The sequence below is a fragment of the Calidris pugnax genome, unplaced genomic scaffold (genome assembly GCF_001431845.1).
Source record: "Calidris pugnax isolate Ruff unplaced genomic scaffold, ASM143184v1 scaffold302, whole genome shotgun sequence".
Lineage (NCBI taxonomy): Eukaryota > Metazoa > Chordata > Aves > Charadriiformes > Scolopacidae > Calidris > Calidris pugnax.
This window is the reverse complement of record NW_015091041.1, coordinates 134,918-147,996: the sequence shown is the minus strand read 5'-3', so window position 1 is coordinate 147,996 and position 13,079 is coordinate 134,918. Positions and strand designations below refer to the sequence as shown.

The 13,079-nt window shown below is 40.5% G+C and overlaps 1 protein-coding gene across 1 annotated transcript in view; it reads left to right on the top strand.

Annotated features, from left to right (window-relative positions):
- Positions 1 to 13,079, top strand: part of MAP3K5 (mitogen-activated protein kinase kinase kinase 5) — a 150,939-nt gene that overhangs the window by 71,020 nt on the left and 66,840 nt on the right. Inside the window, exon 8 of the mRNA XM_014956153.1 lies at positions 11,335 to 11,447. Within this exon, the coding sequence (XP_014811639.1) occupies positions 11,335 to 11,447 (113 nt within the window). The remainder of the gene's footprint in view (positions 1 to 11,334; positions 11,448 to 13,079) is intronic.

The window sequence follows — 13,079 nt, the reverse complement described above, 5'->3', positions numbered from 1 at the left end:
CGATTTATTCAGCTCTTGAAGGTGGCACAGGCCAGCTCAAGGTGAGTTGTCTTTTTGCACCCCGGTGTAAAATTCATATATTCCCACTGGCGATATGGATGTCAGACTCTTCCTTCACGTTTTGCCTTCTGTGGGGACAAATTGACGAAGGAATAATTTAGCTTGACCAAATCTCTCCGTTGATGCTGCTTTATCAATAAATACGCACGTTGTGGGAGAGCTTCAGGGCCAGAAAAACAAAAGTGAGGGACCCGTCCCCAAATTGCTGATGTGAAGCTCTTCCTCTCCAGCCAGTATTTCCGGGAATCCATCCTCAACGACATCAGGAAGGCCCGTACCCTCTACACGGGCAAAGAGCTGGCGGCGGAGCTGGCAAGGATTCGGCAGCGGGTGGATAACGTGGAGGTCTTGTCTGCTGACATCGTCATAAACTTGCTGCTGTCCTACAGAGACATCCAGGTAGGGATCCCGTGCTCTAAGGTCATCGAAAACTAAATTTGCTACCTAAAACATAGTAAATGAAATCCCATTCTCAGTGAAACCTGTGCAAAACACGCTATGTGAATGATGCACACATGAAAAAATCTTCTACTGATGCTTTTTACTTTATATTTGTAATTACACTGTTTATAACATGCGTTTCCTTAGCACAAAAGTGGGGTCTATATTTGTAATTACACTGTTTATAACATGCCTTTACATAACACAAAAGTGGGGTTACTTTATAGCAGCACCTAAAAAGCACACAAGATATTAATAACCATTCTCCTTCTCAGCATTACAATATGATGAACAGCCCGTAAAGGCTATGGTAGCATTCTGCTCTTGATATGTATAAGTGTTCTTGGTCACCATCCTTGTGACATTTCTCATGGAAACATAACGTGTTCATATAAATTTCAGCTTCTGGAATGGTGCTAATAATTGCTTACTTTGTTAAGTAACTTTATATAACTTTTTTGTAATAGATATTTTATATAATATAATTTCAGCTGTTGCTCCGTAAACATTATGAAGTGGTTTGATTCTGGTTTTGTTTCTTTGGGGCTTATTTTTTTTTAAGTATGTCACTGAGTAAGCTACTTTTTTAAAAACTGCAGTACTGAAAGATGTTTTTATTTTGTTTTTGTGTCTCATGCCTACTTCAGAGTTTTGGGATGCCTTGATTCAGATGCATTTAGCATTATAATGTCTGTACAATATGAGCTCTGATACATGTTCAGCTTCTGAAGCTAACTTTAATCATGAAATAGATGTACTAATATTTCCACTGGTCCATGTTGAAGCAGTGTTTTTTCCTGCTAAATGCAGTGCATATTCACATTTCTGAATGCCAGGCTACGTACAGTTTCAGACTGAAGAAACTGAAATCCATAAAACTTTCAGGGAACTGAAAATACTTCTTAGTACAAAATTAGTACATTAGTACAAAAAGGTCCATAGTTCAAAGAGGAGTTTATATAGGCATACCTCAGTACAGGCACCTAAAACTTCGTTATTCCCTTCTTTTGGAAGGATTACGATTCCATCGTGAAACTGGTGAAAACTTTAGAAAAACTGCCTACTTTTGACTTGGCTTCTCACCACCACGTGAGGTTTCATTACGCGTTTGCGCTGAACAGGTAAGGACCTACGTTTCCTTCTGCTGCTGAACAGTAAATCACAGCTGCCAACTTCACACAGAGTTGGTAATCCCATGAAAGTCTGAGTAATACTCATTCAAGTCTGAGTTCTGGTAGTGTCAGGAGACAGGAGGAGAACTTTCATCAAATGTCTCCCAAGTCACAGGCGATAGGACAAAAAGAAACGTCCTCAAGTTGCGCCAGGGGAGGTTCAGATTGGATATTAGGAACAATTTTAACACAGAAAGGGTTATTAAGGATTGGAATGGGCTGCCCAGGGCAGTGGTTGAGGCACCATCCCTGGAGATATGCAAAAGACAGGTTGACACAGTGCTTAGTGACACGGTTTAGTGATATTTTTTTATCAGAGTTAGGTTGGTGGTTGGACTAGATGATATTAAAGGTTCCTTCCAACACAGACAATTCTATGATTCAGTGTCCATCAGAACATTTTATTATCATTTATAATAATAAATTAACTTTCATGTTTTCTGCTAATATGCACAAAATGTGGCACGTGGAGAAGCACACACTGCTTTCTTGGGTTAAATCAAAGTTTTTTTTCTAGGATACTGGCAAGGCACCAAAGGGGGATTTTTTCAAAGGAAATTACAGAGGTTTTCTGCTTCCTTGCTGTTACCAGAATGAATGTTTTGCTCTTGACGTTCAGAGGAATAGACCAGGTGTCAGCAGGCATTGAAATTCTCAAATGTAGAAAATGTCTACAGATCTTTCTGCTTCTCACAGATTTGAATATTGTAATTTGGGTTCGCTGAGGAGCCTCAAAGCTGCTTATCATGTCAAAGTGGTGCCAAAATATGTCAAAAGTAATTAGTTGAAAAAATAAACCTGTTTTTTAAACAAAAAAACAACAACAAAAAACCCCTAGCTATCTGGCATTGTTTTGTCTGAATAAAATGTCCAGATACTTTCTTGTTCCTTTATACCAGGTATATGAAAAGTATGATATTGACCCCTTTCTGTTCCTCCTTTGCCATAAATATGTGGAGTTTTGCAGATTAAATAATCCAGCATGTACCTGCTGCTTTTACATAGCCTTCACAAAGGGCACTGGGTGTACCTTGGAGTTTAAAAAAGTTAATTAAACCTCAAGATCACCATTTTCTAAAACAAAGTCACCTTTTAAAACAGGAGTTGGCCAGTTCACCAGGACACTAAAAATCTGGAAAATCTCAATATAATCTGTTTTTATTGATGTGACTGTAAGATGTAGCCTTTTGAGGGAATCTGCCATACAAAAGGTCTACCCAGTACCTCCAAAGGAGTTCAGATCAGGTTTTCCTCTCCCCCCTTCTCCAGGTTGTACATTCATCTGGAGTCCATGACAGCTGTGAAAATGTTCATGCTTTGGTGTATGGCAAGAAGGGAATTACTAATTGTAGCTTTCCCCTTGTTGGGAATATAGAGGGTGTTTCCTGAGCTAAGGCTGATCTGGAACACTCTGCAGGTCTGACTGTTTACCGTGGAAGAAGCTGTCCCTCTTGCTTCTAATCCAGGTCACTAGTACGGAAGGATGGAGCGGCTCAATTAGTCAGGATTAGTCTGACCTAAATCAAGAAAGTGTGTGAGGGCACTGATGATGGAAGAGTAAGCAGAAATAAAAGTAGGGACCTCTGTCTCGGGAGACCAGCAGAGTGTAAATGGCTCATCTCACAACAACACACTCTTGGGCCTTACTGGTTTTGTTCTCATTAAATGCAGCTAGCTATTGGCTTGATCTGGATTAGTGATAGTTGATACAAGATGTGAAATAGTTATCCACATGAAACTCCATTCTGAAAGTTGCCCTTCTGCAATGAGAGTCAGCCAAAAGCTGCAGACTTAGCCTTGTTGCTTTACTTGGGTGGTCAATATGAGAAAACAAAGGAAGCAAACCTTTCACGACTGGGGAAGTGATCAGTTGGTGGGGAACTAGAATCACAGAATGGTTTGGGTTGGAAGGGACCTTAAAGAACATTGAGTTCCAACCCCCTGCCCTGGGCAGGGACACCTCCCACCAGACCAGGTTGCTCCAAGCCCCATCCAGCCTGGCCTTGAACCCCTCCAGGGATGGGGCAGCCACAGCTTCTCTGGGCAACCTCTTCCAGTGTCTCACCACCCTCATAGTAAAAAATTTCTTCCTAAGTTCTAATCTCAATCTCCCCACTTTCAGTTTAAAACTGTTCCCCCTCATCCTATGGCTCCAGTCCCTGATCAAGAGTCCCTCCCCATCTCTCCTGGAGCCCCTTGAAGGACTGGAAGGGGGGCTCTAAGGGCTCCCTGGAGCTGTCTCGTCTCCAGGCTGAACAACCCAGCTCTCTCAGCCTGTCCTCATAGGAGAGGTGCTCCAGCCCTTGGAGCATGACCGTGGCCCTAATAGCACGGACCTGAAGGAGCCTGTTACTTGCTCAGCCAGGAGTGCTCCATTTCTTTCCCTGGGGTTGAGAGGACTTCTCCATCTCAGATGAACACACCAGCCTTGCTGTGTTGCTTCACAAATATTCAGGGAGCTGACTGCAGCTGTCTTATCTGAGGGGACTTTCCCAAATTTGTTAGACTGGTCTGAAGGTTGGGAAGAGACAGCACTGGGTTTCACTTGACTTTCCCATCAGGCTGAGACACCAACAGGGGTTGGCCCAGAGCATAGACTTGCACGTTCTGTTTGGTTTTTTTAATCAGGAAAGCAGTTTATGCTGTCTGCTCAAACCAAACAGTGCTTTTGCTCCATTTTCTTAATTTTTATTAGGGTGTAAGTACTTATTTTCTTCCACATCACTCCCTGATGGAACTGCACACAGGAGCTCAGGTATCAATTTGATTACACATACTCTAATCACTCAGGTTTGACAATGTCACTGCCTGTGCATCAAAACTTTGTTTTTGTAGAGGAGGAAGAAAAAAATCCATTACTGAACCTCTGCTTTAATATGGGAGTGGCTTTTGATGTGGTCACCTTCTTTCTGAGGTAGCCTTCTCTCCAGTCTTCTTCAGTGCAAAGTTTGCAAGACAGATGATAAAAACCCCCACTTTTATATATTCCCCCCAATTCAAATTGTATCCGCTCCAATATTACAAGCGGTTTCTCTGAAAGAATGTAATACTCTCCCAAACCACTGGAGAATAGTTTTTTGCTGTAGAAAGAAGTCATTTGCTTGTTCAGTACACAAATACATAAAAAATTCTAAACTCTTGATGCCGAGTGATGTATCTATCCAGACTGTGAGTCACCAGGAAGTGTCTAATGCTTGCAATCATGTGGTTTATTTGTCTGAAGTACTTTTGTTAATATTACCTTACTGGCTTCACTTCCTGACCTTCCTTATCATGGGAATTCAGTCAAAAAAAAATCACAAACGCGAGATGAAATCTTTCTACCTTTAAAGCATGAATTAGATATGAAACAAAGGTTCATTTCCTTCTCTTTCAAAAAAGTAACACGAGATCTTTCTAAGAATTGCTCTTGAGGCTCTTGTTGCTGTTGTCAGTGCTTTGTTCTAGCTGATGCTGCATCAGAGAGAGAAAACATGTTTGGAGGCTTCTATAAATGTGTCTCATGATATTAAGAAGAAAAAAAAAGGGAAGAAAAAAGCGGGGGAAATGTGTATGTATAACATAGTCGATTGTTTCTAGAAGCCCGTTTTACATGTATGAAGTCGTATGTGTCTCATGATATTAAGAAGAAAAAAAAAAAGGGAAGAAAAAAGTGGGGGAAGTGTGTATGTATAATATAGTCGATTGTCTCTAGAAGCCCATTTTACATGTATGGAGTCATATATATATTTGAACATGGTCATGAAAAGTTATTTCTTGTTAACTTTATTGGGTTTTTTAATAATCTTTTTTTATTTTTTTAACAGGCGAAATCTGCCTGGAGACAGACAGAAAGCTCTAGAAATTATGATTCCCCTGGTAGAACAGGAAGACCAAGTAGCTTCAGATATGTACTGCCTGGTTGGTCGAATTTACAAGGACATGTTTTTGGAATCTGGGTTCATAGATACAGAAAGCAGGGACAAAGGGACGTTCTGGTGAGTACTGTTTTCCTGCTCTATGTCCTTCTGTTAGCTTTGGGAAAATATTCCTTAAACAAGAGTATATTTCAACTGTTTTTCATTCCAAATATTTGGCATCCTTAAGGGATACACTGAATCTTCTAATCTTTGCTTATTTGTTAAGAATGAGGAATTTATGTTGTTCACAGATCTGGTTCCATGGAGTTCTTGAAGTGCTTCAGAGACTCGGAAGGTTAGATAGCTCTCATCAGAGTGTGTTTTTCCCCCTTTTTTTCCCCAAACTTGAAGTGTCCTGTTTACCATATTAATCTTGGGAATCCTGGCCAGTCAATAATCAGCTGTGAATCGACTAGTATATATGCAATCTGACAGATAATAGCTGGCTCAGCTTAAAGGTGCTGAGGTTTAACTCTGCACTGATGCTTAGGATGTACCATTCTGCCTTTTTTTTGGGCTTCAATTCTCACAAGCAATATGCCTATTCCAAAATCCTGCCATCAAAAGTTTTATCAGCATCACCATATAGTATACGCATATTACATCGGGCTACAGTAGTCAAAGAAGCACACAATAAGCTAGAGAAATTCTTATCTTAGTTTTAGAGGCAAGTATTATGTGTTTTTATTCCTTTTGAAATGCGCTAGAACACTGTTATGTGGAACAGGTTAAAAAAAAAATGGAGGCACTGGACACTGTCCTAGACTTTGGTCAGGATGAGCTGCTTTTCTCCATCATAATTCAGATGAGGAAACAGACAATCTGTGTTTGTGTGTCCTGCTCATCAGATCCCAGTTCTGGTCTTGTGCCTCATCAGCTGCCTGCTGAAATGAATGCTTAGAATGGAAAGCTTTCTTCTCCCTTCATCATTTATCGCTTGTTTTCAGTAAACTTCAGATTAGAACTGTCTTTGGTAAAAGATAAGATACAGTTGTTTACCATGTATGGCCTCAGAATACAAGTAGAGTTTATATTTGGTGGCCATGCTTTACGGTTTTGCAATGCTTACTGGATTTTTTAAATAACAGGAATGCAGCATATTGTCATCGTCATCCCCCCCCTTCATGATTTCGAATTACAGACAAATTTTATTTCCTCTGAGGCAAATCCTGTAACAATCTTTCAATATTCTGTTTTTTAAAAAAAATGTATTTTGCTAACGTCATGAACTAATATAAAAAGAAAACAGTAGTCCTTTATACAAATACTAGGCATTATCACAGGTGAAGCAGAATAAGTAGAAATGACTTGTGCTATTTTACATCTTTTTCCTCATTCATAGTGCCTTATGAACAGATAAACTTTGAGATTTTCAAACATAATTGAAGTAGGAATATGTATAGTAGTGGTAATTACTTCTAGGATATTTCATGTAGATGTTTTAACACGGTTTTAATAGATGCATCTTAGCAATCATGGTATTCATGTATTTGAAGAGGGGAAATGCTTGCAGTAAGGCATCCATGATTTAGGAAGAAATCCCCTTCATTGCTTTTATTTTGGAAGAAATTCTTTATTGTGAGGGTGGTGAGACACTGGAAGAGGTTGCCCAGAGAAGCTGTGGCTGCCCCATCCCTGGAGGGGTTCAAGGCCAGGCTGGATGGGGCTTGGAGCAACCTGGTCTGGTGGGAGGTGTCCCTGCCCAGGGCAGGGGGTTGGGACTGGATGATCTTTAAGGTCCCTTCCAACCCAAACCATTCTATGATTCATTGATCCCAGTTTGGGAAAGGACGGCAGGCTGGCAGCTCCTGCAGCAGGGTGGGATGGTGACCAACCATCCCCTAAATCCCTGAAGTCTCTGGCAAGCGAGACTCAATACACACCACTCCATGCTGCCATGGAACAAGGTGATCTTGGTTGGGTCAAGCTGGAATCTGTCCTGAATGGCCCAGTTGCTTTTGGTTTGGACTTTATGGTGGATGTAGATTTGGATTCCAGAGTTAGTCATACAGGAGGCTGGACGTGGCTGAAGGGTTGACTCATAACTCGGTGGAAGGCCCTTAGGAAGGAGCAGACCCACTCTAGTACCACAGCAGGGCCACAACAGGCCAAGGGGTGTGCAGGAACAGCGTCTCCATGATAGCATTGCTTTATGTTGAAATAAAGGTTATTATCTTAGTCTTGGAGAAATGAGGATGTAGGGGAATTGTAGGGAATTGCGTTAGATAATGAGAATTTGGCAGCAGAATCAAAGCATTGGTTTTGCAACAACTGGTGATGTCAAGGTACTTAGTCTATTAAAAAAAAAAAAAGAGGCAGGCAGTGTTCTTTTCTGACAATTAAAAAGCAGAATAAATGACATCTTTCATATAAATATGAGAGAAGAGATGAAAGATTAATTATTAACTGTCACTGTCTTGTTGCATACTGACAGTGTAAATCAGACTTAATGAAGCTATCAAGTCTTTATGCAAATCTTTTCACTGCTACCTCCCTAATCCAGTGTCTGCACTGCAACATTTTCCCAAATCTCAGCTTTCAGCTTCTTGATGGCATTTATAATTGCATCAGCGAGGCCAACCTCTACGTTAGAGGCAGATTTTTAAACCTTACCCCCTTTTTACGATACAACAGTGGTTCCTCCAGTGATATTTGGGGCATGATACGTATGGTAATTGCACCAGTTGAATTTAAATCAGTGCAGTCAACAGATGTGAGTTGTTTGGACAACCACAAATGTTTTAATCTGATAAAAATTAATTATGAGAGGAGGTTGGTTTGTTTGGTTTCTTTTAATTTTTATTTTTTGTCTGTAAATTTTCGCTGTCCAGGCTATGTGGATTTAAGGCAAGTTTAAGAATGTCAGCACAGGATCTCACCGAATACAAAATGACACTTTTGGTTATAACCATTTAGGAGAGGTAAATAGGACTACAGAGGTCCAAGACACTAGTATTTCTTGGTGGGAGAAGCATGTAGAGATGGCCAGAAAAATTATTTTCCACTATGGGGAAGGGACATGTGGAAGCAATTTGGAAAGAAGAGGCGGAACCCAGAAACAAAAATTCCTGTGATGTCCCTTCTGGTCTTCTGGGAGTAGATGGGAAGGTCCTGGCAGCAGGGGTGGCCTCTGACAAGAGACAAGGACCTTCCCTATGTCAGACACAACCAGTTCCAACCAGCTCCAATGGCCCAAACTGCATCAGCAACGCTGGTGGCACCTCTACAGTAACATATTTAAGAAAGGAGGGTTTTTTGGGCTTTTTCAGCAGTGCTTCTGCAAGTAGTAACTATTTTGCAAAATGAAGCTCTTCTCCACGTCCTTTGCTGTGTGATTAACAGCGTTTGCAGCACAACTGTGCCCAACTGTTGATAAGCATGAGAGATGTTTATTTTATCTTTAAAAATCTTTAAAAAGTTTTATATCTATCCGAGAACTGGAGAAATTTTGATAGTCGTGCCAGAAATGTGGTATTTGGGGGCAAAACAAAAAAATGAAATTATAGTCCCTTGTATTTGATAAAAATACTTATTTTCAAGGTTTGTTCTTCTGTCAATCTTTCCTCTCTTCTTTTTCCTGATACTGCATGAGTGTTCCAGCATGAAAGGTCTCTGGGTCCAAAAAGGGAGTTCAGTTCCCAATATTGTTATGTCTCCAAATAGATTATGCCAGCAAAGTGGTTTCTTATAGTTCTATATGCTTAGAATCAATGAAAGCGTTGTCCTGTTTGGCCGGCAGGTTTTTAGGGGGTTTGGTTTTTGTTGTGGATTGTTGTTGTTGTTGTTTTGTTTGGTTTTTTTTTTAAGTGAGCGAAAATGTTTTGTATCTACTTTCCTCCTTATTTTGTTGTAACTCGCAGAACAAGGGGAAAGGTGGATGATGAAAGAAAAGAATTGATTGAGTCTGCTCTGCTCATCATGGTTTTTTTAGAGGTCTAGGCTCTTGTCTAATGATTAAGTTCTTTGGAGGTGGGTAACTGGAATATAGAAAGAATATAAATGTAGTATGTATATATGTGGTATATATGTAGCAGATTGAAGCAGATTGATTGCCTGTCTTGCAATTTTGGAAAGCAGAGCTTATGTTAAAGGATGCAAATCATTAGAGCAGGAAGAACAACGTAAAAAAAAAATATTAAAAATATTAGCCATACTTTTGCCCTGTTAGGATCAAAATGCTTTAGCTTTCTTACGTGTCGAACTGTGGTCTGGAAGCCAAATCTGGTTTTGCACAGATTCTTTTTCTTCCCTTCCTGATCTATTAATCTCATGAACCGCTTAATTTTTTTCCATCTAATCCATCTAATTTGTTTGTCTGTTTTTTTCCCCACCCTTTTGAAAGCAATTTTAAACTCCTTTGCTTTTGCTGCAGTGGAGTGGTGTTGACTGAATCGCTTGTGCTCCTTAACTCACGTATGGTAGACTTGTTTGCCGCCTCCTTACACAACAGGGGGGGTGTCTGTGTGTATGTATATATGCAACCAAACACGTTTTTATTCCATGGTAGACTTGTTTGCCGCCTCCTTACACAGGAGCCGGGGGGGTGTCTGTGCGTATGTATATATGCAACCAAACATGTTTTTATTCTGTAGAAGAAGTTTAAAGCACTGCTTTGGTGACTGTTGTCACCCCAAGTGGCATCTCTTAGCATGAGGGTAGTGCGTGCTGTGCTTGGGTGAAGCCCCTCAACTTCTTTTAAGACAAGATAGGGCAACGAAACTAGTGAAGGGCCTGGAAGACAAATCATATGAAGAGTGGATGAAGGAGCTGGGCCTGTTTAGTATGAGGAAAAGGAGGCTGAGGGGAGACCTCATCACTCTCTACAACTACTTGAAAGGACACTGTAGAGAGGTAATTAATGACAGAACAAGAGGGAACAGCTTCAAGCTCCAACAGGGTAGGTTTAGACTGAACATTAGGAAGGAATTTTTCACAGAAAGAGTGGTCGGGCATTGGAACAGGCTGCCCAGGGAGGTGGCTGAGTCACCATCCCTGGATGTGTTTAAGGGACGTTTAGATGAGGTACTGAGGGATATGGTGTAGGGGAGGACTTTGTAGAGTAGGGTAGATGGTTGGACTCGATGATCCCAAGGGTCTCTTCCAACCTGAACGATTCTATGATTCTATGAAGATTTAGACAAGGTAGATAACACTGCTATTCCTCTTGAGGAGAATAAAATCTGGTGTAGTCCTTTCTCATGTGAACAGACTCATAAGGATAACGTCAATGAGATGAAGAATAAAATTTGGAGGAGCTGAAATCGTAGCTAAATGTGAAGTATGTTCTTGTATCGCTTGCTTTTGTGCTTATGCATTTCGATATGCTTGTATGGCACTGTAGAAGATCCACACTAGAATCTTAAGGTTTCAAGTCAGTGAAAATTCATATATTTAAAGGTGAATCAATGAGCTTATTAATAAACATAACCGTGACACAGGTCTCTTACAAGCTGATAGTGTTCTTTTTTTCTGTAACCTCAAAGAAAAGTGGAAATCCAGTCAGGCACTATAACCTTACTGGGATGGATGAGTAGGGTCTGTGCTTGTTGTGTGAGGGGAAAGGAAATGGGAGGAGGATGTATAAATAACGGATTCCTAAAAATAACCACAAAGCGTGTGTGGAACACAGTGAAATATTTTTGCTTCCATGGATTCTTGCTGTGTGAACAGAAGATAAGCACTTAAAGTACCTAAAAGTATAATTATGTCCCTGTTAGATCGCATTATTTAGAAAGTAAACCTGCCTGTTTGTTTTTTTCTAGGTTCAAGAAGGCGTTTGAGTCGGAGCCAACGTTACAATCAGGAATTAATTATGCAGTTCTCCTCCTGGCAGCTGGACATTGCTTTGATACTTCTTTTGAGCTGCGGAAAGTTGGTAATTACAGCTTGCAAATTCACAGTGAAATCGCATCCTAGTGAAAGTATGACACTGCCCACTGTCACAGGGGAAAATCTGTTGGTTGTGTCCAAATGCTGTGATATGAGCATGTGAATGTTTAAGTTGGTCTCCCCCACCACCACTGAGCCCACCTGATTGCGGGTGAGTGATGTCATTGAAGGCCTGGTTCCAGTTTCAAGATCTTAACTGGTTACCAGAGCATAGTGAAAACTGGCAGCTCATCTCTGCAATGGCATCATTTGTCTGAAACGGGAACACCTGAAGGGGAAATCCAGTTCCAGCTAGCATTCTTTAAAACAAACAAACAAACAGATAAACCCCCCTGTAGAACTGTAGGGAATATGGACAAAAAGTCCATCTTAAGAGTGGGGAAAATGCACTTCTCCTGAGCTTGGGATGGTCTGAGAGAAGAACGTTTCTCTTCTGATGCTTTCTTTGAGGTTTCCTGGTTGTGTCTGTATTCACAGAGTCACAGAGTGGTTTGGGTTGGAAGGGATCTTTTAAAGACCATCAAGTCCAACCCCTTGCCATGGGCAGGGGCATCTTTCACTAGATCAGGTTGCTCACCCTGACCTTCGATGCTTCCAACAAGAGGGCATTCACAGCTTCCCTGGGTAACCTGGTCCAATGTCCCACTGCCCTTGTTGTAAAAAATTTATTGTTTAGGAGAGCAGAATGAAGGTGTCCATTTCAATCATGATTTTTTTGGTGGTTTTGCTGGATTTAAAGAGTGAAAAGTCAAGATTAGTCATTAGTACTTTCAGGGAAGGTGTGGGAGAAAGCACCAAATATTGTAATTCATAGTAATATATTTGCAACAGGCATTCTCCACGAATTCATATAATTCTTATTGTAAAGTCTTTTTTTTATCCTTCTGTCTCCTGAGGAGGTCGTCAAGTGAGAAAGAAACAATATTTTTCACTCAACAGAATGTGTGTGTAATCAGCCACTGCTCTAGTTTAGAAGTTAGGTTTGTTTTTCTAGATAAGTTTTTTTTTTTGGGTGTGAAGGTCAGGATGAGATGGTTATTTTCACATAGATAATGGAAATGAAATTGAAATTCTCTGGTGTGAATGAAAGTGTTCATTTGGATGTGATAGGCTGTGTAGAGATGCCCCAACTACTGTGTTTGCCCTTCTGTGAGTGCGTGAGATTTTGCGTTTTTGGGCCAGATAGAGTACTTTCGTCTTCTAACCTGAAATTTGAATTTTTGTGCCAGCGTAGGAGGTAAAAATAAGTATTTTGCTTTCTACGTAGCATTTGCAAATATGCACTCAACTGGCCTAGTTTTAAATTTGAAAGTTTAGCAAAGATGGGCTATATTCATTGTGTAGTTTAATTTGAATCCTTCCATTTTAAAGAAACTTCTCAATAGCACACAGGCTACAGCTAACTAGATTTGGATAAATTAATTGTACTGATGAAATCTGGATGTTATTTGTAGGGATCAGATGTTTGGTGTCCTCTTGTGAGTTTGTCCAGTGTTGTCTCCCTTATTGTTTGTATGGAGAACGTTACAGAAATTAAGGTTACTTGTTACTTAAGGTTCCAACGATGGATGGTGATTGACTTAGTGGAGAAATATCCAGTAGCTGCTTGGTGAAAGGT